The sequence below is a fragment of the Zalophus californianus genome, chromosome 8, assembly GCF_009762305.2.
Source record: "Zalophus californianus isolate mZalCal1 chromosome 8, mZalCal1.pri.v2, whole genome shotgun sequence".
In the NCBI taxonomy this organism is placed as follows: Eukaryota; Metazoa; Chordata; class Mammalia; order Carnivora; family Otariidae; genus Zalophus; species Zalophus californianus.
In genome coordinates this window covers 111795172-111820487 of record NC_045602.1, presented here as the reverse complement: position 1 = coordinate 111820487, position 25316 = coordinate 111795172, and the positions used below count along the sequence as shown (strand labels likewise).

Here is a 25316-nt window from a genome sequence, read left to right as displayed (position 1 = left end):
ATTTAAATTCAATTAGCCTAGGTATTGTGGTTTTTATTTATTCTAGGTTATCCAATTTATTGGTGTATCATTTTTATAGCATTCTCTTATAATCCTTCTTATTTCTGTGGAATCAGTTGCAATGTTCCCTGTTACAGTTCTAATGTTAGTTGAGTCTTTTTTTTTTTAATCTAGCAAAATGTCAGTTTTGTTGGTCTTTAAAAGGAAACAACTCTTAGTTTCATTGAAGTTTTTTAATTTTCTGTTTTGTTTACCTCTGTTCTAATCTTTGAATTTTCTTCCTCCTGCTTACTTTGTGTTTAGTTCATTTTTGTTTTTCTAATTCTTTGAGGTGAAAAGTTAGGCTTTTGATTTGGGATCTTTTCTTCTTTTTTGATGTACACGTTTACCACCATAAACTGCCCTTTTAGCACTGCTTTCACTGTATCCTCTAAGTTTTGGTATGTTGTGTTTTTGTTTTTATTTGTCTTATTTATTTATTTATTTATGAGAGAGCAGCATGAGTGGAGGGAGGCAAAGAGGGAGAGGGAGAGAGAATCCTCAAGCAAACTCCCTACTGAGCCTGGAGCCTGACTCAGGGCTCAATCCCAGGACCCTGAGATCATGACCTGAGCCAAAGTCAGTTGCACAACCGAGTTGATGGCTCAACCAACTAAGCCACCCAGGTGCCCCTGTTTTTATTTGTCTTAAGGCATTTTCTAATTTACCTTGTGAGTTCTTTGACCCTTAGTTGTTTAAGATCGTGTTGTCTGATTTCTACATATTTTTGATTTTCCTGTTTTTCTTCTGCTATTGATTTCTAATTACATTCCACTGTAATCAGAAAAAATACTTTTCTATAATTTCCATCTTTTAAAGTTTTTTAAGACTTAACCTGTGGCCCAAGATATTGTCTGTCTTGGAAATGTTCCATGTGCACTTAAGAAGAATGTGTATTCTGCTGTTGTTGGGTGGAATGTTCTGTGTATGTCTGTTAAGTTCAGTTGGTCCATAGTGTTATTCAATTCCTCTATTTCCTCATTAATTTTCTGATTGTTCATCCATTATTGAAAGTGAGGTATTGAAATCTTTCTATTATTGTGTTTCTGTCTATTTGTCCCTTCAATTCTGTCAATATTTGCTTCAAAAATTTAAAGATCTGATGTGTGGTGCATAAATATTTTTATATACTTTTGGTTGAATCTACCTTTTTATTATTATGTAATGTCCTTTTTGTCAATTGTATCAGGTTTTTATCTAAAGTCCATTTTATCTGATATTAGATAGCCACATCTGCTCTCTTTTGGTCACCATTTACATGGAACATCTTTTTCCCTTCTTTCACTTTCAGCCTTTGGATGTTCTTAGATGGAAAGCGAGTCTCTTATAAATGGCATATAGCTGGATCCTCCTTTTTTTTTTTTTTTTAAGTAGGCTCTTCAAAGCAGGGCTTGAACACACAATCCTGAGATCAAGACCTGAGCTGAGATCAAGAGGCAGACACTCAACTCAGTCAGACAACTAAGCCACCCAGACACGCCCCTTTTTAAACCAGTTTAGCCATTCTATATCTTTTTATTGGGGGAGTTTAATCCATTTACATTCAGACAAATTACTAATGGGGAAGGACTTACTATAGATATCTTGTTAATTGTTTCCTATATGTCTTGTACCTTTTTTTTAAAGATTTTATTTATTTGACAGAGAGAGAGAGAGACAGCAAGAGCAGGAACACAAGCAGGGGGAGTGGGAGAGGGAGAAGCAGGCTTCCCTCTGAGCAGGGAGCCTGATGTGGGGCTCGATCCCAGGACCCTGGGATCATGGCTTGAGCTGAAGGTAGGTGCTTAATGACTGAGCCACCCAGGCGCCCTGTCTTGTACCTTTATAACTCTTTCTTTCCTCTCTTACTGCCTTCTTTTGCTTTTGATTCATTTTTTTTTTGTAGTGGCATGCTATAATTCTTTTCTCATGTTGCTTTGTTTATATCATAGATTTTTTCTTTGTGGTTACCATTATAAAAATACCTTAAAGTTATAACAGTCCATTAAAACTGATAACAACTTAATTTCAGTTGCATACAGAAATGCCACTACTTACATCTCCACCCCCAACTTTGTTATTGATGTCATAAATTACATGTTTATATATTGTATACTCATCAACATAGATTTATATCATTTTATGTTTTTCTTTTTAAAGATTTTATTTATTTATTTGAGAGAGAGAGAGAATGAGAGATAGGAAGCATGAGAGGGAAGAGGGTCAGAGGGAGAAGCAGACTCCCTGCTGAGCAGGGAGCCCGATGTGGGACTCGATCCCGGGACTCCAGGATCATGACCTGAGCTGAAGGCAGTCGCTTAACCAACTGAGCCACCCAGGCGCCCTATGTTTTACTTATTTAAATCCTATCCAAAAATTAAAAGTGAGCTTATGAACCAAAATTACAATAATATAGGTTACTATATTTGTGCATGTATTTTCCTTTACTGGAAAACTTTATATTTTTGTACAGCTTCATTTTGCTGTCCAGTATCTTTTCATTTAAACTTGAAAGATTCTCTTTAGTATTCTTATAGGGTAGCTGTAGTGGTAATGAATTCTTTCTACTTTGGTTTGACTGGGGAATTCTTAATTTCTCTTTCACTTTTGAGGGAGAGTTTTGTCAGATATACTATTCTTGGTTGACAGTTTTTCTTTTGCCAATTTGACTATATCATCTCAGTGCCTTCTGGGCTGCATGGATTTGGCCAAGAAATTCACTAATAATCTTATAGAAGCTTCTTTGTATGTAATGAGTTGTTTTTTCTCTTGATGCATTCAAGTTCCTCTGTCTTTGACTTTCAGTTGTTTGATTATAATGTCTCCATGTGGGTATTTTTGAATTTATCCTGGTTGAAGTTATCTGAATTTATATATCCATTTCTTTCCTCAGATTTGGAAAAATAAATTTTTTTTCCCAAATAAGTTCTCTGCTCCTCCTCTCTCTCTCTCTCTCTCTTCTGGGATTCCCAGTTTGATGGTGCCTTATAAGTCCCTTAGGCTGTCTTCACTTTATTCTTTTTTCTTTTTGCTCCTCTGACTCAATTATTTCAAATGAATTGTGTTCAAGCTCTCTGATTTTTTTCTCCTACCCGATCAATCTGCTGTTTAGTCCCTCTGGTAAATATTCAATCCACTATTGTATTTTTCAGCTCCAGAATTTCTGTTAGGTTCTTCCTTACAGTTTATTTTTGTTGATATTCTCATTTTGTTCATGTGTTGTTTTTCTGATTTCATTTTGTTGGCTATCTGTGTTCTCTTTTAGTGCTTTGAGTAGCTTTAACATAGTTGTCTTGAATTATTTGGCAGGAAGTACAGTGATCTGAGTTTCTTTAGTGTTGACTTCCGGAATTTTATATTTTTCATTTCATTGAGCCATGTTTTCTTGGTTCTTTGTTTTTTTGTTTTGTTTGTTTGTTTGTTTTAGATTTGGGAATTTGAAAAACCATGTTTGCATCCTACCCCAGATTCATTTGTTGAACTCCCCAAAGGTGATGGTGTTAGGAGGTGGAGACTTTAGGAGGTGCTTAGGTCATGAGAATGGATACCTTATGAATGAGATTAATGCCTTATAAAAGAGACCCCAGAGAACTCTGCAGACCCTTTTGCCATATGAAGATAAAATAAAAAAAACTGTGATCCAGAAGAGAGTCTTCACCTGATCATGCTGGTGCCATGATATTGAATTTCCAGACTCCAAAACTATGAGAAATAAATTTCTATTATTTATAAGCTACTCAGTTTGTGGTATTTTGTTATAGCAGCCTTAATGGACTAAGATAACCACCTTTTAATGAACTGGCTTAGTGCAGGGAAATACCTTCCTCAGTCAGCCTGGCTAGAAGTTCTGGGACCTTTCAAGCCATTTCTGGGGATGTGACTTGTCTGGGCTTTTGTGTGTGTGTGTGTGTGTGTGTGTGTGTGTGTGTGTGTGTGTGTGTGTATGTGTGTATTTTACAGAATTTTTTTTAAGTTTAATGTAACTATCCATAAAGATGTATGGAGTAGGAACTTATGCATTAAAAATGTCTTTTATCCTAATGATATAATCTGCCAAAAATAAATTTTTAAAAATTTATTTATTTATTTATTTTATTACGTTCAATTAGCCAACATATAGTACATCATTAGTTTTTGATGTAGTGTTCAGTGATTCATTAGTTGCATATAACACCCAGTGCTCATCACATCACATGTCCTCCTTAATACCCATCACCTGGTTACGACATCTTCCCACCCCCCTCCCTTCTTCAACCCTCAGTTTTTTCCCGGAGTCAAGAGTCTCCCATGGTTTGTCTCCCTCTCTGATTTCTTCCCATTCAGTTTTCCCTCTCTTCCCCTTTGGTCTTCTGCACTATTCCTTATATTCCACCTATGAGTGAAACCATCTATGATTGTCTTTCTCTGCTTGACTTATTTCACTTAGCTTAATCCCCTCCAGTTCCATCCATGTTGATGCAAATGGTACGTACTCATCCTTTCTGATGGCTGAGTAATAGGTCCATCTTATATATGAACCACATCTTCTTTATCCATTCATCTGTTGAAGGACATCTTGGCTCCTTCTACAGTTTGGCTATTGTGGACATTGCTGCTATAAAACATTAGGGTGCATGTGCCCCTTCTTTTCACTACATCTGTGTCTTTGGGGCAACTACTTAGTAGTGCAATTGCTGGGTCATTGGGTAGCTCTATTTTTTAATGTTTTGAGGAATCTCCATACTGTTTTCCAGAGTGGCTGTACTGGTTTGCAGTCCCACCAACAGTGTAAGAAGTTCCCCTTTCTCCACATCATCGTCAGCATCTGTTGTTCCCTGTCTTGTTAATTTTAGCCATTCTGACTGGTGTAATGTGGTATCTCACTGTGGTTTTGATTTGTATTTTCCTGTTGGCTAGTGATGTTGAACATTTTTTCATATGTCTGTTAGCCATTTGTATGTCTTCTTTGGAGAAGTGTCTGTTCATGTCTTCTGCCCATTTCTTGACTGGATTATTTGTTTTTTGGTTGTGGAGTTTTAGAAATTCTTTATAGATCTTGGACACCAGCCCTCTCTTCATCTGTTATGTCATTTGCAAATATCTTCACCCATTCCATGAGTTGCCTTTTAGTTTTGTTGACTGTTTCCTAAAATTCAAGTTAGTTAACATATAGTCTAGTATTGGTTTTAGGAGTAGAATTTAGTGATTCATAACTTATATATAACACCCACTGCTCATCCCAACAAGTGCCCTCCTTAATGCCCATCATCCATTTAGCCCATCCTCCCACCCACCTCCCCTCCAGCAACCCTCAGTTTGTGCTCTATAGTTAAGAGTCTCTTATGGTTTGCCTCCTTCTCTGTTTTTATCTTATTTTATTTTCCCTCCCCTTCCCCTGTGTTCATCTGTTTTGGTTCTTAAATTCCACATATGAGTGAAATCATATGATATTTGTCTTTCTCTGACTGACTTATTTCGCTTAGTATAATACCCTCTAGGTATTATCTCTCCCATCTTATTGGTTGCTTTTTAGTTTTGTTGGTTGTTTCCTTCACTGTGCAGAAGATTTTTATCTTAATAAGGTCCCAATAGTTCATTTTTGCTCTTGTTTTCCTTGCCTCCAGAGACATGTCTAGTAAGAATTTGATGCAGCTGAGGTCAAAGAGACTGCTGCCTGTTTTCTCCCCTAGGAATTTGACGGTTTCCTGTCTTACATTTAGGTCTTCCATCCATTTTGAATTTATTTTTGTGTATAGTGTAAGAAAGTGGTCCAGTTTCATTCTTCTGCATGTCACGTCCAGTTTTCCCAACACCATTTGTTGAATATACTGTCTTTGTGTGTGTGTTTTAATTTTTTTATTTAAATTCAATTAGCCGAGGTATAATACATCATTAGTTTTTGATATAATGTTCAATGTGTGTGTTTTTTTAGCTGTCTCAAATTCCCTAAGCAGCTTGTTTTTTCTTCTCCGGAGATCACAATCTCTTATTCCTCCTGGTGTCATCTTGTGGAACTGCATAATGTCTGTAGCTCTGAGCCACTTTTTAAAAAAATTTTTATTGTTATGTTAATCACCATATATTACATCATTTGTTTTGGTGTAGTGTTCCATGATTCATTGTTTGTTCATAACACCCAGTGCTCCATGCAGAATGTGCCCTCTTTAATACCCATCACCAGGCTAACCCATCCCCCTACCCTCCTCCCCTCTAGAACCCTGTTTGTTTTTCAGAGTCCATCGTCTCTCCTGGTTCGTCTCCCCCTCTCACTTACTCCCCTTCATTCTTCCTCTCCTGCTATCTTCTTCTTTTTCTTTTTTCTTAAAATATGTTGCGTTATTTGTTTCAGAAGTACAGATCTGTGATTCAACAGTCTTGCACAACTCACAGCGCTCACCGTAGCACATACCCTCCCCCATGTCTATCACCCAGCCACCCCATCCCTCCCACCCCCGACCACTCCAGCAACCCTCAGATTGTTCCTGAGATTAAGAATTCCTCATATCAGTGAGGTCATATAATACATGTCTTTCTATGATTGACTTATTTCACTAAGCATAACACCCTCCAGTTCCATCCACGTTGTTGCAAATGGCAAGATCTCATTCCTTTTGATGGCTGCATAATATTCCATTGTGTATATATACCACCTCTTCTTTATCCATTCATCTGTCGATGGACATCTTGGCTCTTTCCACAGTTTGGCTATTGTGGACATTGCTGCTATAAACATTGGGGTGCACGTACCCCTTCGGGTCCCTCCATTTGTATCTTTGTGGTAAATACCCAGTAGTGCAATTGCTGGATCGAATGGTAGCTCTAATTTCAACTGTTTGAGGAACCTCCATACTGTTTTCCAGAGGGGTTGCACCAGCTTGCATTCCCACCAACAGTGTAGGAGTGTTCCCCTTTTCTGAGCCACTTTGATGGTATCTGTTTTCAGCACTTTTTTTTCTTTTTTTTAAATTCTTTTTTTTATTATTATGTTATGTTAGTCACCATACAGTACATCATTAGTTTTAGATGTAGTGTTCCATGATTCATTATTTGTGCTTCTAAACTGCTCTGCTGTTCCTACTATGCTCTGAATCAGATGAGACAGAAACCATCCCCTCAGTCAGTCCCCAAACAATCTAAATTGTTTGATGCATGGTCTGTTCTGTTTCCATCTTGAGGGTGGAGCAGGTATGGGAGGTTTCCTCCTAATTGTGTCGCTACACCAGGTTGGGGTGGCATATGAGTGTACAAAACTTTGCAAACTTTCCTACAGCTTTCACTGGAATCCCTTCCTGGTTTTCCATTGGCCTGGGTGCTGCTCCTTCTCAGTTGGTTTCTAGCATTCTTCCAAAGGTATTTTGGTCCATAGAGTGTGGTTATTTGGATGTCTCCATGGGAGAAGGGTTGGGGACTTCTTAGTCTGTCATTTTACTGATGTCACTACCCCAAATGACTTAAAAACAATAATTTTTGCCAGTAGCTGGGAGTAGATGCATGGAGCTTCTTGCACTGTCATACCATCTGCATAGGACTATTCCTGTTTTAAACCCCGAAGTTTGTCATGATTAGTTACAGCAACCATAGCAAACATACTTAGCTCAGTATTTAAAACTATATGTATAGATACCTTTTATTTATTATGTAGAAATGGTATAAATTTAATACATTTCTTACTCTTTGGCTCTTGACATGGAGATTGAACTTATTCACAATATTTTTCCTCTAAATCATTTTCATGTACATCCACACTTCCAACTCTAACTAGAATCTTCTTATTAGGAAGAAGACAAAGCCATAAACCCAAGGATTATGGGAGTAAGAGATCTGAGTTCTATTATCCATTCCCTGTGTAACTTTGGGCAAGCCCAATCTCTGGGTCCCAACTTCCTCATATGTTACATTGAAGGGTTGGACCTTGGAGTGGACATAAATGTTGTCTTTAGTCTGTTGAACATTTATATCATTGGGTTGGTGGATACCCTACCTAGCACTTCCTCTCCCTTATAATAATGAGTAAGTGAAAGGCATAGGAAAGGCGATTTCAAATGACTTCCTGGGATTCATTTGTGGAGGCTGGGAATAAGAAGCTCTCTTTCCATCCTGGCTGCTAAGATGAGGTAATGAATGTCAACATTTTCTATACTTATCTGTTCCATTATATGGATAAGGTCTATGTGTAGCCAAAGCCAGGCAGAGATGAATAGAGATGAAAGAATTTCAAAGAATAAGAGTCTTGGTGGCACTGAGTCCTTAGTCCTAAAGCTCTGCATTGGATGTTGTGAGGAACCTAGAATCCTCCTCAGCTACAGGATCACATTAAGCTAATATTTTTCATTTTTATCCCCTGTAAGGAAAGGTTCTTCACTAATATGTAGAGCATGCTAGAGAGAGCCCAGACCAACTTTACCTCTTTCTCCTACTGTCTGTACCCCTGAATTCCCTTGAGCCTCAGTTTCTTCATTCATACAATAAGGATAATCATTTTTATACTCAAGTTGCTATGCAGGCAAATACAATAATATGGGAAAAGTAGATGCTTGGTGTACAGTAGATGCCCAACAAATAGTAGTATTGTAGTATCACCAATTTAATCATTTCTCAAGCTGGATATTGCTCAGAGTTCAGAGGTTATAACAAAATAGAAAAATTAAATAAGGCTTTCGGAACAGAAAAAATGGTTTGAAATTGTACTTCAGTGCTCTGTGGATGTGGGAACTTTATCATCTGGCATCCCTTAGGACAGTGCTGACTTTAAGCAAACTGGCTTAACAAGGAGATGTTTTCTTTCCCATTATCGGAGGTCCAGAAATGGGGTTGGAACCAGGAACAATATGGCTGTGCAATGTTGTCAACCCACATTCTTTATATCTTTGCACTTCTCTAGAGCAGATTTTTCCTCAACTTGGTTCCCCTCATGGTCATAAGATGTCTCTCTGGAGCACCTGGAGCAACCTGATTGCTTGTTCCTAGCCAACAGGAGAGAGAATTGTATTAGTTTCCCAGATTTCTCTGCAAGTCTGTCCTTTTCACTTATGGACACAAATTGGCTTAAACCTGTCTCATATTTGAGTTAACCACTAGTAGGGAGTCATGAAATTACCTTAATTTGTTTAAATCTAGCTATTGGGGGTGAGTTATTCAATATTGGGATGTCAACCAAAATATCCCTCACCATTCAATTGACCTTTCTGAGTCTGTTTCTCCTCTGTAAAACACTTAACTCACAGGTTGTTGAGAGAATGACAGATCAAATGTATAATGCACCTTCAATAATATTTAGCATAATATAGTAATTCAATGACTAGAGGATTGGTTAACTGAGATGATAGCCCATAATAGGGGATGGATGAGACAAACTCACTAGTCACAAACACCTTGGTGCCCGGACCTGATTGGAACTCCGTGTCAGGTTTCCCCTCCTTGAATTTTACACAGTAGTAGATGCCAGTGTCTGCAGGAGAGAGTTCACTGATGCGGATGGAAAAGTCTGTGTTGCCAGGTTTGGTGGGGTGTCCAATTTCTTTTACTCTGGGAAAGAAACCTTCCCTGAAATTGTAGATTATTTCCCGGTTTGGCCCATGTCCCTTGAACCATAAGACGGGTCCTTTTGGGAATGAATCTGGTACACTGCAACTCAAGGTGATTGTCTCTCCAGTTGATACAGTCTGTGTCATCTCAGCTTGTTGCACCTGGAATATCTCATGTGTGGTTCCTGCAAAGAAATGCAGAATCATTTCCCATTTCTCATGCTCTGGCCCAGGCAGGACTGAGGAACTAGGATCTGGATCATGGGTGGGCCTCATTCATGACTTCTGTTAATGATGTGCACACACACACGCACACACACACACACACACGTGCACACACACACACACACACTCACACACACTGAGTTTAGAGAGGCCTCTGCAAGTGGTGGAAGCTCCTGACCTGGGAGGGGAGTCAGTGCAGAGGATCAGATGTATCACCTCCCCAGTTCCACGTCCCAGCCCCTAACCAAGGAAAGAGGAGGACAGGGAGGGAGAGGACTGGGATTATGTATTGATAGTGTTTATAGAGAGAGACCAGTCCCTCTCCCATCTAAATGCCAAAAATCACTCAATACATTTGGAGATGGGTCCAAGCGTCTTCTGCCGACCTCATACCTATAGGGAGTTTGGGATTGACCCTCATCTCTTTTCTGAAGGGTGAGCAGCCACTGAATTTGTGGAGATATTAGTGCTGAGAGGTGTGGAGAAAGGGTAAGTCAAGAGATAGCAAACCTAGAGAATCAGGAGCCATTTAGGACTACTAAATGGAGGCATGCAGGCAGAGTATGGTTCCTCTGCTAATCTGTCAAGGGGGAAGAGAGAGACAGTTTCCTCTTCTCAACAAAAAAGAGTAGAACCTCTAGGGACCTTATCAATTTTGGAGGGCCCACAACTGACCCCCAACACCCTCTGCCACCACCATCACTACCCCATATTAGTCAGGTCCTGGTAATCTCACTCCTTTCAGGTTGACAAACTATCAAAAGCACAGATGGGCTAAGGTGTGGGTTAGAGAGACAAGGGAACTCGTGTCTGGTGAGGCTGGGAGAGAATGCGGGTAAGTGGCCTATGCTCAGACTTGTTGGTTTAAGGGACATATGTAAATTTTCCATGGCCAGTTGGATATCATGGAATGTGACTGGACTCGAAAAGAACATCACTGAGGAAGAGTAGTTCTCCCAGAAGAGCAGATAGACACACTAATCTCACTGCATTTAACATAATTAATCCAGAGAGTGGCAAGAAGTAGCAAACACTGGTTGTCCTCAGAAGAGAATAGCAGAGCTGGGGGTAGACTAGGGCAGACCAGGGAAAGATCAAATGCCAGGGAGAGTGACTCAACCCCTCCAGGACAGCTTTTCCAAACAAGATGTGGGGGTGGGTGATACTCAAGCCCCATCCTTCTGGTCTCCTGGCTCCCCAGAAGCTATAGTAGGAGCCCACACCCACTCATTGACTTCCTGTGTGGGGAACAGGGTCCCTGACTGCACTGTGGTGGCCCCTCAGGGACCTGCCACCAGGCTTCAATCACATTCCAGTTAGAAATGGGTGAGTGGATTTGTGCAGGCTTGTAGAGAGTCTGCCTGCTTGTGGATCCCTTTGCTTTGGCTCAGGAGGTATTGGGCTTAGCGGGCAAACTCTACCCTGTGTTAAGATTTCATCCTGAATCTGGAAGGTAAGATATGGCAACAAGGGTCAGTGAATGGAAAATGGGTCTTAGAGCATAGGTTAGAAGATACTCAGTGGATAGCTCTCATCCCAGGATTGTCCCCCAGACCTTAGAAAAGCCAGCTGGCCATGTAGGTCTGTTTTTCTCACTTTTTGGATCATAAAGTGCACACCTGTAGTTGTATTGTGCCTACCTGGTGTCTTTTTATGTGAGAGTTTCCCTTGCCACGTGTCACTGGTTTGGTGGAGTTGGCCATCAGGGCAGGGCATGGCCTGTCAACATGGCTTGATTCAATATTAGGCACAGGACCACAGAATGGTTAATTAATAGGGCCATCTGCAGAATCTAACTTATAGGGTGGTTTGTGATTGAAGGGGCACAGAATCTAGTGTGTAGTGATGATTTGGTACATATTTCAGATTTTTAAAAAATTATTTTTACAAACCAAGGGGTTGGAGTTTGTCAGGGTGTACTCACCATTCACAGACACAAAGGTGCCTGAACCAGATACATATGCCATGTCAGGGTGTGCTATTGTTAGCTTCACACAGTAATACGTGCCCACATCTTTGGGTGACACATCACTGATGCGGATGGAATAGTCTGTTTGGTTGAACTCCGTGTTTTCCACTTGGGTTACTCGGGGGAATTGGCTTCCATTGAAATTGTAGATTAATTGTCGTTCTTGCCCATTCTCCCTGAACCATAAGACAGGCCCTGCTGGGGATCGAGCAGACACGTTGCAGCCCAGTGTTAAGATCTCTCCAGCTCTGACTGAAACTGAACTCTCAGGCTGGGTCACCTGGAAGTCTTCATCTGAAGTTCCTGGAAAGAAATTTTGCATCTTTTCTCATGTTCTTTGTCTTGGCCGAAGATTTTCTGAGGGTCTGCTTTTAGGTCAAGGTGGGGCCTCATTACACACTCTTTTAGCAATATGTACTGGTGCCAAAGTACGAAAATTACAAACTGGGTTGCCATAAGGGATGAGGGGAAGGGGACCAATGTACAGAAAGGTGGAGGGTACCTTGCATCAGGATAAGAGAATGGCCTGGAGCATAGTAGATGCTATATAAACAGGGGAACTTGCTGAATAACAAATTACCACAAACTTAGTTTAAGGAAACACATATTATTTCATAGTTCCTGTGGACCAGGAATTCAGGCACAGCTTAGCTTAGCTGTCATACACAGAGGGAAGATGATGTGAAGACACAGTGGGAATTCCATGTACAATCTGAGGATGGTCTGAGGCTACCAGAAGCTAGGAGAGAGGCCTGGAACAGATTCCTCTTCACAGTTTATAGCAGCTTTAGTTATAATTGCCAAGCTTAAAAGCAACCATGATGACCTTCAATAGGTGAATGGATAAAGAATTGTGGTACACCCAGACAGTGGAATATTATCCAGTGCTAACAACAAATGAGCTATCAACCCCTGAAAAGATATGGCAGAAGCTTAATCAAAAGGAGAAGCCTGCATACTGCATGAGTCCAAGTATATGATATGCTGGAAAAGGCAAAACTATGGGGGAAGGGAATATATCAGTGATTGCCAGGGTTAGGGTGGAAAGAGATAAATAAGCAGAGCACAGAGGATTTTTAGGGCAGTGAAGCTACTCTGTATAGTACTATAAAAGTGGATATCACTATACATTTGTCCAAACCCATAGACTACACAATACTAAGGGTGAAACGTAATGTGAATTATGGACTTTGGGTGTTAATAACATACTAGTGTAGGTTCACCATTTGTAATAAATGTACCACTCTGGTGGAGGATGTTGGTAATTGGAGAGTGATATGTGGGGACAGGGAGTAGTATGGGAAATCTCTGCACTTTCTGTTCCATTCTGGTGTGAAACTAAAACTGCTTTAAAATACAAAGTCTATTTATAAAAAAATCATTTCCATATCAAAGGTAATTTAGATTTTCTTCTATGATATCTTGTAGGAATTTTATAGTTTTGTGTTTTACATTTGAGTTATTTTTATGAAGGTTGTTAGGTCTGTGTCTAGAATCAATTTTTTTCTCTTTGCACATGGATGTCCAGATGTCCAGTTGCTCCAGCAACATTTGTTGAAAAGACTATTTTGCTCCTTTCCCAAAGATCAGTTGGCTGTATTTATGTGGGTCTATTTCTGGACTTTCTATTCTGTTGCATTGATATGTGTGTTATTCCTTCACCAATGCCACTGTTTCAATTACTGTAGCTTTCTAGTAAGTCTTGTATTGAATGGTGTCAGTCCTCTGACTTTGTTCTTTTCCAACATTGAGTTGGCTATTCTGGATTTTTAACTTCTCCATATGAACTTTAGAATCAGTTTGTCAATACCTATCAAACAGTTTGCTCTTATATTGATTGGGATTGCATTTAATCCTTAGATCAAGTTGGGAAGAATGAATATCCTGACAATATTGAGTCTTCCTATCCACGAACATGGTATGTATCTTTATTTGTTTAGTTCTTCTTTGATTTAAAACTGATTGCTTTAATTGGTTTTCTAGCTTTCCTTATATACAACTTGTACATATAAGATTTATACATATTTCTCTTTTTTAGAGGGTGATAATGTAAATGGTCACATGTGTTTTTAGTATATAGAAACATAATTGATTTTTTTAACATATGTTTACCTTAAAATGTACAGTAAATATCTTTCTTTTTTAATTAACATATGATGTATTATTTGTTTCGGGGTACAGGTCTGTGATTCATCAGTATTACACAATTCACAGAGCTCACCATAGCACATACCCTCCCCAATGTCCATCACCCAGCCACCCCATCCCTCCCACTCCCCTCCACTCCAGCAACCCTCAGTTTGTTTCCTGACATTAAGAGTCTCTTATGGTTTATCTCCCTCTCTGGTTTCATCTTGTTTCATTTTTCCCTCCCTTCCCCTACGATCCTCTGTCTTGTTTCTCAAATTCCTCATATCAGTGAGATCATATGATACTTGTCTTTCTCTGGTTGACTTATTTAGCCTAGCATAATACCTTCTAGTTTCATCCACATCATTGCAAATGGCAAGATTTCATTTTTTTGATGGCTGCATAATATTCCATTGTATATATATACCACATCTTCTTTATCCATTCATCTGTTGATGGACGTCTAGGCTCTTTCCATAGTTTGGCTATTGTGGACATTGCTGCTACAAACACTGTGGTGCAGATGCCCCTTTGGATCACTACATTTGTATCTTTGGGGTAAATACCCAGTAGTGCAATTGCTGGATCATACAATAGCTCGATTTTCAACTTTTTGAGGAACCTCTATACTGTTTTCCAGAGTGGCTGCACCAGCTTGCATTCCCACCAACAGTGTAGGAGGGTTCCCCTTTCTCCACATCCTCGCCAACATCTGTCATTTCCTGACTTGTTAATTTTAGCCATTCTGACTGGTGTGAGGTGGTATCTCATTGAGGTTTTGATTTGTATTTTCCTGATGCCAAGTGATGTTGAGCACTTTTTCATGTGTCTGTTGGCCACTTGGATGTCTTCTTTGGAGAAATGTCTGTTCATATCTTCTGCCCATTTCGTGATTGGATTATTTGTTCTTTGGGTGTTGAGTTTGGTAAGTTCTTTATAGATTTTGGATACTAGCCCTGTATCTGATATGTCATTTGCAAATATCTTCTCCCATTCTGTCAGTTGTCTTTTGGTTTTGTTGACTATTTCCTCTGCTGTGCAAAAGCTTTTTATCTTGATCAAGTCCCAATAGTTCATTTTTGCCCTTGCTTCCCTTGCCTTTGGCGATGTTTCTAGGAAGAAGTTGCTGCGGCTGAGGTCGAAGAGGTTGCTGCCTGTGTTCTCCTCAAGGATTTTGATGGATTCCTGTCTCACATTAAGGTCTTTCATCCATTTTGAGTATATTTTTGTGTGTGATGTAAGAAAATGGTCCAGTTTCATTCTTCTACATGTGGCTGTCCAATTTTCCCAACATCATTTGTTGAATAGACTGTCTTTTTCCATTGGATATTCTTTCCTGCTTTGTCGAAGATGAGTTGACCATAGAGTTGAGGGTCCATTTCTGGGCTCTCTATTCTGTTCCATTGATCTATGTGTCTGTTTTTGTGCCAGTACCATACTGTCTTGATGATGACAGCTTTGTAATAGAGCTTGAAGTCCGGAATTGTGATGCCACCAGCTTTGATTTTCTTTTTCAACATTCCTCTGGCTATTCGGGGTCTTTACTTGTTCCATACAAATTTTAGGATTATTTGTTCCATTTCTTTGAAAAAAGTTGATGGTATTTTGATAGGAATTGCATTAAATGTGTAGATTGTTCTAGGTAGCATAGACATTTTTACAATATTTGTTCTTCCAATCCATGAGCATGGAACGTTTTTCCATTTCTTTGTGTCTTCCTCTATTTCTTTCATGAGTATTCTATAGCTTTCTGAGTACAGATTCTTTGCCTCTTTGGTTAGATTTATTCCTAGGTATCTTATGGTTTTGGGTGCAGTTGTAAATGGGATCGACTCCTTAATTTCTCTTTCTTTTGTCTTGTTGTTGGTGTATAGAAATGCCACTGATTTCTGTGCATTGATTTTATGCCCTGTCACTTTACTGAAGTCCTGTATGAGTTCTAGCAGTTTTGGGGTGGAGTCTTTTGGGTTTTCTACATAAAGTATCATATCATCTGCAAAAAGTGAGAGTTTCACTTCTTTGTCATTTCAGATGCCTTTTATTTCTTTTTGTTGTCTGATTGCTGAGGCTAGGACTTCAAATACTGTGTTGAATAGCAGTGGTGATAGTGGACATCCCTGCCATGTTCCTGACCTTAGGGAACAAGCTCTGAGTTTTTCCCCATTGAGTATGACATTCATATGGGTTTTTCATAGATGGCTTTTATGATACTGAGGTATGTACCCTCTATCCCTACACTGTGAAGAGTTAATCAAGAAAGGATGCTGTACTTTGTCAAATGCTTTTTCTGCTTCGATTGAGAGGATCATATAATTCTTGTTCTTTCTTTTATTAATGTATTATATCATATTAATTGATTTGCAGATGTTGAAGCAACCTTGCAGCCCAGGAATAAATCCCACTTGGTCGTGGTGAATAATCCCTTTAATGTACTGTTGGATCCTATTGGCTAGTATTTTGGTGAGAATTTTTGCATCCATGTTCATCAAGGATATTGGTCTGTAATTCTTTTTGATGTGGTCTTTGGTTTTGGGATCAAGGTAATGCTGGCCTCATAAAATGAGTTTGGAAATTTTCCTTCTGTTTCTATTTTTTGGAACAGTTTCAGAAGAATAGGTATTAATTCTTCTTTAAATGTTTGGTAGAATTCCCCTGGGAAGCCATCTGACCCTGGCCTCTTGTTTGTTGGGAGATTTTTGATTACTGCTTTGATTTCCTTACTGGTTATGGGTCTGTTCAGTTTTTCTATTTCTTCCTGGTTCAGTTTTGGTAGTCTATACATCTCTAGGAATGCACCCATTTCTTCCAGATTATCTAATTTGCTGGCATATAGCTGCTCATAATATGTTCTTATAATTGTTTGTATTTTATTGGTGTTGGTTGTGATCGCTCCTCTTTCATGATTTTATGTATTTGGGTCCTTTCTCTTTTCTTTTTGATAAGTCTGGCCAGGGTTTTATCAATCTTGTTAATTCTTTTAAAGAACCAGCTCCCAGTTTCATTGATCTGTTCTACTGTTCTTTTGGTTTCTATTTCATTGATTTCTGCTCTGATCTTTACTATTGCTCTTCTCCTGCTGGGTTTAGGCTTTATTTGCTGTACTTTCTCCAGCTCCTTTAGGTGTAGGGTTAGGTTGTGTATTTGAGACCTTTCTTGTTTCTTGAGAAAGGCTTGTACTGCTATATACTTTCCTCTTAGGACTGCCTTTGCTGTATTCCAAAGATTTTGAACAGTTGTGTTTTCATGAATTTTTTTAATACTTCCTTAATTTCCTAGTTGACCCATTCATTTTTTAGTAGGATACTCTTTAGCCTACATGTATGTGAGTTCTTTCCAACTTTCCTCTTGTGATTGAATTCTAGTTTCAAAGCATTGTGGTCCAAAAATATGCAGGGAATGATCCCAATCTTTTGGTACCAGTTGAGACCTGATTTGTGGCCCAGGATGTGATCTATTGTGGAGAATGTTCCATGGGCACTAGAGAAGAAATGTGTATTCTGTTGCTTTGGGATGGAATGTTCTGAATATATCTGTGAAGTCCATCTGGTCCAGTGTGTCATTTAAAGTCTTTATTTCCTTGTTGATCTTTTGCTTAGATGATCTATCCATTTCAATGAGGGCGGTTAAAGTCCCCTACGATTATTGTATTATTGTTGATGTGTTTCTTTCATTTTGTTATTAATTGGCTTATATAATTGGCTGCTCCCATGTTAGGGGCATAGATATTTAAAATTGTCAGATCTTCTTTTTTATTTTATTTATTTATTTGACAGAGAGAGACACAACAAAGAGGAAACACAAGCAGGGGGAGTGGGAGAGGGAGAAGCAGGCTTCCCACTGAGCAGGGAGCCCGATGTGGGGCTCCATTCCAGGAACTTGGGATCATGACTTGAGCCAAAGGCAGACGCTTAATGACTGAGCCACCCAGGTGCCCCAAACTGTTAGATCTTGTTGGATAGACCCTTTAAGTATGATGTAGTGTCCTTCCTCATCTCTTATTATAGTCTTTTGTTTAAAATCTTATTTGTCTGATGTAAGGATTGCCACCCCAGCTTTCTTTTGATGTCCATTAGCATGGTAAATTGTTTTCCACCCCCTCACTTTCAATCTGGAGGTATCTTTGGGTCTAAAATGAGTCTCTTGCAGAGAGCATACCAAAGGGTCTGTTTTTTTTTTTTTTTTTTATCCAATCTGATACCCTGTTTCTTTTGATTGGGGCATTTATCCCATTTAAATTCAGGGTAACTATGGAAAGATATGAGTTTAGTGCCATTGTATTGCCTGTAAGGTGACTGTTACTGTTATTGTCTCTGTTCCTTTCTGGTCTATGTTACTTTTAGGCTCTTTCTTTGCTTAGAGGACCCCTTTCAATATTTCTGTAGGGCTGGTTTGGTGTTTGCAAATTCTTTTAGTTTTTGTTTGTCCTAGAAGCTTATCTCTCCTATTTTCAATGACAGTCTAGCTGGATATAGTATTCCTGGCTGCATATTTTTCTCATTTAGTGCTCTGAATATATCATGCCAGTCCTTCCTGGCCTGCCAGGTCTCTGTGGATAGGTCTGCTGCCAATCTATTGTTTCTACCGTTGTAGGTTACAGATCTCTTCTCCCGAGCTGCTTTCAGGATTTTCTCTTTGTCTCTGAGACTTGTAAGTTTTACTATTAGATGTCGGGTGTTGACATATTTTTATTGATTTTGAGAGGGCTTCTCTCTGCCTCCTGGATTTTGATGCCTGTTTCCTTCCCCACATTAGGGAAGTTCTCTGCTATATTTTGCTCTAATATACCTTCTGCCCCCCTCTCTCTTTCTTCTTCTTCTGGGATCCCAATTATTTTAATGTTGTTTCACTTTATGGTATCACTTATCTCTCAAATTCTCCCCTCGTGATCCAGTAATTGTTTATCTTTATTTTTCTCAGTTCCTTTATTTTCCATCATTTGGTCTTCTATATCACTAATTCTCTCTTCTGCCTCACTTATTCTAGCAGTTAGAGCCTCCATTTTTGTTTGCACTCATTAATAGCCTTTTTGATTTCAACTTGGTTAGATTTTAGTTCTTTTATTTCTCCAGAAAGGGTTTCCCTAGTATCTTCCATGCTTTTTTCAAGCCCAGCTAGTGTCTTTATAATCGTCATTCTGAACTCTAGTTCTAACATCTTACTAATGTCTGTATTGATTAGGTCCCTGGCAGTTGGTACTGACTCTTATTCTTTTTTTTGAGGTGTGTTTTTCTGTTTTGTCATTTTGTCCAGAGGAGAATAGATGAACACAAGAACAAAATGCTAACAGGGTAACAATGGCCCCAGAAAAATATACACTAAACAAATCAGAAGTGACCCGAAACCGGGAGGAAAAGAAAAGGAAAAAAAAATATGATCAAGCTGGTGAATAGAACAGAGCCACACACTAGATTCTGGGTGTATTTTGGTCTGCTAGAAGAAATTGCCTCTTTTAAAGAAAGAAAGAAAATTTAAAAGAAAGAAATTTTATAGAAAATTTTAAAGAAAGAAAAACTTATATACATACAAAAATTAGGGTAAATACAATGAAGGGATGAAATATGACTATAAAGATGAAAATTAAAAAAGATTTTAAAGAAGGAACTGATAAGAAGTTGGTTGAAAAAAAGAATGAAAAAAATTAAAAAAGAAAAGAGAATGTGAATCAGGTGGGAGACTAGGACAATGTTATACACTAGATTTAGGGTATATTTTAGTCTGTTAGAAGAAACTGTATCCCAAAATTTTAAAGAAAGAAAAACTTATGTATATACAAAAAATAAGGTTAAATACAATGAAGAGAGAATATGACTGTAAAAATGAAAATTAAAAAAGATTTTAAGAAAGGAATTGATAAGATATTGGTTGAAAAAGGAAAGAAGAAAAATTCAACTAAAAAAATAGAAAAAGAAAAAAAGAAAGAAAATTAAAAAAATTAACTTTGAAAGACTAAAGCATCATGGGAAAAAAGCCATGAATTCTATGTGCAGTATTCCCCCAGCGCTGGAGTTTTGCCGTTCTCATTGATCGGTAAACTTGGTCTTAGCTGGCTGTTTGTGCTGATCTTCTGGGGGAGGGGCCTGTTGCCATGGTTCCCAAATGTCTTTGCCGGAGGCGGAATTGCCCCGCCCTTGTGGGTCGGGGCTAAGTAATCTGCTCGGGTTTACTCTCGGGAGCTTTTGTTCCCTGTAAGCTTTCCGTACAGATTTGGAGGATGAGAGTGAAAACGACGGCCTCCTAATCTCCCCCCCAAGGAGCCGAGAACTCAGTGCCCCACTCCTCAGTGCGTCCCCAGAGAAAAGCAGTCAGTCACTCCCGTCTCCCCGGTCTCCGTCTGCACTCTGTGCTCACCCAGCCTGTGACCAAGCGTTTCTATCTCTGGCACCCGACTTAGTGTGGAGTCTCCAAACCCAGGAGATCCCTGCAGTGCGCTCCTGAGCCACTCCTCCCAGGGGAGGAAGGGGAGTCTCCCCGGATCTGCCGCTTGTTGGGTCCCTGCTGGAGGAGCAGTGGCCCGACTGTCACTGATCACAATTTATGGCAACCCCGAGCTGAGAGCCCGCGCCTCGGCTCCGTCTCTGCAGCCAGCTTCCCTGCTCCAATACCTGGGAGCTCTGCCGCACTCAGGCACCCCCGGTCTCTCTGTGACCCCGAGGGTCCTGAGACCACACTGTCCTGCGAGGGTTCCACCCCCCGCTTAGCCACTGGAGCGACGTCCCTCAGCGGTGCCGACTTCTAACAGTTCCGATTTTGTGCTCCGCAGCTCTATCACTTGCCAGAAGTGGCGGATGGAGGCCCCCTCCCCCGCCATCTATCCTCCTGAATATCGCCTCGGGTTCACTTCTTCACATGTCCTACCTTCCAGAAAGTGGTCGCTTTTCTGTTCAGAGAGTTGTTGCTATTCTTTTCTTCGATCTCCTGTTGAGTTCGTAGGTGTTCAGAATGGTTTGTTACCTATCCAGCTGAATTCCTGGGACCAGACAAAATTTAGGTCTCCTACTCCTCTGCCATCTTGCTCCTCTCAAATAAATAAATTGCTGGAGATGGGGTAGTCCCAGGGCAAGAAGGGCCCTGGGGCGTCGGAAAAGTCCTGCCTGAATCTCGGCTATTAGCTTAACTGCTCAGCTCACGTCTCATGGAAGCCAAGGAGGCTGACCAGACTGGAGGTGTCCAGCGTGGAGGTGAGGCCTCAAGAGGTGGCCACTAGGAAGCCTGAGGCAAGCCATAACTGATTTTTGTATGTTGATCTTGTATCCTTGCTTAATGTGCTTATTAACTGTAAGAGTTTTGTTTTTTTTTTTTTAAGTAGATTCTTTGGGATTTTCTATGTAGACAATCATGTCATCTGCAAATAAGGGAAGTTTTTTTTCTTCCTTTTCAACTTCTTTCCCTGCCCCCTTCCCTTCTCTTCCCTTCCCTTCCCTTCCTCTCCCTTCCCTTTCTCCTCCATTCCTTTCTTCCTGTCCCTCTCTCTCCTGCAATTTCTAGTACTATGTTGAATAAGAGTTGTGAGTAGGCACGTCCTTCCTCAGTCTTTATCTCACAAAAAACAAAACAAAACAAAAAACCCCACAACAGTCTTCCACCATTAAGTATAATGATGCAGGGTTTTTTGTAAATGTTCATCAAACTGAGGAAGTTCCTTCCTATTTCTACTTTGCTAAGTTTGCATCATGAATATGTGTTAGATTTGTCAAATGATTTTCTGCATCAATTGATAATATCATGCAATTTTTCTTCTTTAATTTGATGTGATGGATTATGGTGATTGATTTTCAAATGTTGAAACAGCTTTGCATGCCTGAAATAAATCCTTCTTAGTCATGGTATATAATTTTACACATTCGAAATTCTATTTGCCAAATTTTGTTCAGGATTCTTGCATTTAGATTCATGAGAGATATTGGTCTGTAGTTATTTTTTTATGTATAGTCTATCTGGTTTTTCTATCAAGGTAATAATGGCCTCATCAAATGAGCAGGGAAGTGTTTCCTCGTCTTCTATTTTCTGGAAGAGATTTTATGAACTTGCTATTCACATTGAAATGTTTGGTAACATTCTCCAGTGGGTGTGTGTGTCTCATGTATTTTATTCTTTCCTAAAACATCCAAGCTTTCTTCCTCTTTGCTTATACTCAGATAAAGGTCTTGGGTTCCTCTTTCATCTGATCTAAATCCCTCAAGCCATCTGCTGTGGCAATTGGGACTCAAAGCCTCTGCCAACATGGACCAATGGGCTTGGGAAAGAGACTCCACATGCTTCTTTAGCTTTTTCAACAAGCAGAGGCAGAACTGCTTAGTTCTCTGAAGAGCCTGCAGGATTCAGCTTCCATCGCTGAACCAGAGACCTCTAGTGACCACTTCTGGCCAATATTCCATGAGCATGGAAACCTCTGCAAATTTTTAACAGTGATTATCTTAGGATGGAAGCATTGTGAATTCTTTTCTTGCTTTATAATTTCGTGTTCTCCAACATGCTTTTCTTCATTGAGAAGTTGCATCTGTGTGGTGGTAATAAATTTGAAAGACATGTTCTTTGTCCCCAGGGGATGGGGGATGAGAGTTCTGATGTGTGCGCTGTGCTCAGCCCTGTGACCATTAGTGTGTGCCCATTCCCTGAACAAAAGGGTGTGGAACAGACTCAGCCACTGGGAGATTTTGTGAACGGGGAGCCATTCCAATCTAGTTATATAAATTCTGGATGGATTAGAGAAAACCCTCCCCCAGGAAATTCTAGGCAAACAGGTGAGGTGAACACAGTAAACAAGCATAGGGGAGTCCTCATCACACATACCTGAGCCACAACTCACCTGTGAATCTCACCAGCAGAGTCAGCAGCAGAGATGGCAGAGGTGGGCAGGATCGGGAGGCAGGGACATGCATCATGGTGGCCCTGGAGACTTCTCTGTCTGAGTGTTGTCCTGGAGAGACCCAGGACTCTCTGCTCTGAGGAGAGAAGACACTCCCTGCCTCCATGATGTCAGAGGAAGGGGACTGTGATGAGAGGAAAGACCATGGGACTTAAACAGTTTTTCTTTGAGATTATAAAATGGACAGGCAAGGTGGCCACAAGCTGAGAAGTTGCTACTAGAAATGATTGATTTTCCATAGTTAAAAGCATGTCATAGACTTGTGCTCACTCCTGAGCCTCATCCCAACTGAGATCTCACCAACCTGCACCCCTGCTGATGTAGAGGTCCAGAGACATGGTGTGGGAAAGAGGTTAGAGTTTTGGAGATGGTGATGATTTGTGTCTTAGAGAATGGAAGGGGCTACAGGGAAGGTGGGGCTGGGGCAACACTCTGCAAGAGGGAAAGTAATACACCTAGAAACACAACTGAAATGTGAGGGCTGCCTCTGCTGTCTGTGCTGGGTCTGGGGCTAGCTCTGGGGGATAAAGTAGAGGAACAGAAGAAACATTCTTAGAAAGAGAAAGGAACAAGCATGCTGGCTTCTTTCTTTCTCACCTCTGCAATGGGCTCTACCCAAGCACAGAGACTGTGTTGGGACTCTCAGTCCACACTCAGCTGGTGACCCTTTAGTGTCCACGAGTCCATAGTCAGGCACTGACAGCTAGGGTGATTTCACTGTTGCTTCCTTGTGAGCCATGCCTCCTCAGGGATCAATAGGATGTTTAGGCCAGGAGAGGTGTTAGAACAAGAGGAGAGTCCACAGCAGCCCAAACTGCATATAGGAGATGAGAAGACTCCTCTCCCCTTATGATGTCACATCCTATCACATTGTTCTGGAATGATGAATTCCATGCTGGGATGCCATCCATGCGCCCTGCTGTGGGTTGTACAGGATCTTTCCTCAAGGTCCAGAATACTACACTTCCTCCCACCTTCAGCAGACTTCACACCTCCCATCAGACTCTAAACTCTACAGAGTCTGGGATTTTTAGTGCCTTGATGGTCAGGAGCATTGGCTTTGCAACCAGATGTAGTTTAGGTTCCAATCCTGAATCCACTTTTTGGTGGCTGGCTTATATATCCTTTGACCATGAAATTTTCATTTGTATAGCTGAAATATTCAAAGGTGAGTTTATAGTCTGCACTTAGACAATTTCTTCTCCCCTTCAGTATGTGGCACATCCTCTACCCATTTGATCAAACCAAGAAGAGGCCCGTGTTCCACATCCTCAGTTGTCCACTCTTGTCTACAAATTACCAGACCCTGTTAGTTTTACCTCCTAAACACTTATTGAATCTGTTACTCCATCTCCATTGTCATCTCTGGTGTGAATGAAAACTATTACTTCCTAATAGGCTATCCCCAAATCTTTTGCCCACTGTAAGCTCTACTTCTACTTTATCCAGGGTCTACTACAACACAGATCTGAGTAAATCCCTTTTTTGTATAAACAATTTTGTAGATTTTCATTGCTCTTGTTTATTAAGACTGTTCGCTGTATTGTATATGGTCTATGGCATATACTATGTGGTATACCTTATATGGTATGTTGTATGTGATATGTGGTATATGGTGTATGGTATGTGGTATTTGGTAATGGTACATTGCATATGCCATGTGGTATGTGATATGTGGTATATGGTATATTGTATATGGCATATGGTGTAGTACATAGTATGTGGTATATGGTATATTATATATGGCATATGTGTCTGGTATGTTGTATATGATATATGGTAAGTGATAGGGTAAACAATCCATCCTTCGATGACTTCCTTAACACTTAGAGAAAAAAGGATCCCCACCTTTTCTGGTACCCACCACAGCCTGTCCCCTTCACATCAGGTTCCCTGGGAAACAGGTGTTGAGAGGAATATTAATAAGCAGGTCATTTTCAGGGAGTACTTTAGGATCCAATGGTAGCTAGGAGGAGCAGGGAGCGGAATTGTTTAGAAGAAGTTGAGCAGCAGTGAAGTCCTAAAGAAGACCTCAGTTGATCTCCTGTGGAGCTCTGGTGCTAGGATGTTTCTTCAGAGTTCTGAGCTGGGTTGAGAGGCTGGACCTTTACATCCCCATGTTGATGAGCCACTGGATGTGGCAATGTCCCAGGCATGACCTTGGGCATGGTGGCTCTCCTCAACTGAGGCCATCCCAAAGAGAGCTGACAGCTGAGGGCCATCTGCTCAGGCCTAGTGCATCGCAACCTCCCCCACCCTCTGCACAGCCCCTTCCACCTCAATTCCTTGGGCTCAGGACATGGATTAACTGCATCCCCCTCTGAGCTCCTAAAGCTACCCCACCTCACCCAAGCGTCCAGAGTTCTCTGACCCCTCTTGGTCTAACCTGGGCTTTACTAATTGGAAACATTTAGGATGAATATCATGGGGGACTGAGAAGCAGGTTCTTCTGGGATCTCTGAGTGCCTGGCTTTGGAGTGAGCTCTAGCAGAGGACAGAGGAAGGAGGAGAATGAACCTCAGAGCTGTGAAGTCAGATAAAACTTGGGTATAGAAACACAGAAGTCTCCCCACTGCACATTTCCTTGCCTTGTCACCCAAAGAGG

General features: G+C 40.4%; 1 protein-coding gene across 5 annotated transcripts; it reads right to left on the bottom strand.

The window, feature by feature from the left end:
• Positions 1-8572: 8572 nt before the first annotated feature.
• Positions 8573-23537, bottom strand: LOC113938366 (signal-regulatory protein delta-like). 5 transcript variants are annotated; one of them, XM_027623812.2, is made up of 5 exons: positions 23309-23537; positions 22652-22835; positions 11671-12018; positions 9356-9706; positions 8573-8960 (listed from the first exon to the last, which is right to left on the bottom strand). In XM_027623812.2, the coding sequence occupies exons 2-5, from the start codon at positions 22815-22817 to the stop codon at positions 8875-8877; spliced, it is 951 nt and encodes a 316-aa protein (XP_027479613.2). In that variant the 5' UTR covers positions 22818-22835; positions 23309-23537; the 3' UTR covers positions 8573-8874. The 5 variants fall into 5 exon arrangements, with proteins under 5 accessions (XP_027479613.2, XP_027479614.2, XP_027479616.2 ...); XM_027623813.2 differs by having other exon boundaries at positions 9383-9706; XM_027623815.2 differs by having other exon boundaries at positions 22652-22811.
• Positions 23538-25316: the final 1779 nt, after the last annotated feature.

Coding starts and splice junctions, on each gene's coding strand:
- LOC113938366 (XM_027623812.2), bottom strand. CDS start 22,817: ATGGAGGCAGGGAGTGTCTTCTCTCCTCAGAGCAGAGAGTCCTGGGTC. Junction 12,019..22,651: donor TCTGCTGGTGAGATTCACAG/GTGAGTTGTGGC, acceptor ATTTCTTTCCAG/GAACTTCAGATGAAGACTTC. Junction 9,707..11,670: donor CACCTTTGTGTCTGTGAATG/GTGAGTACACCC, acceptor ATTTCTTTGCAG/GAACCACACATGAGATATTC.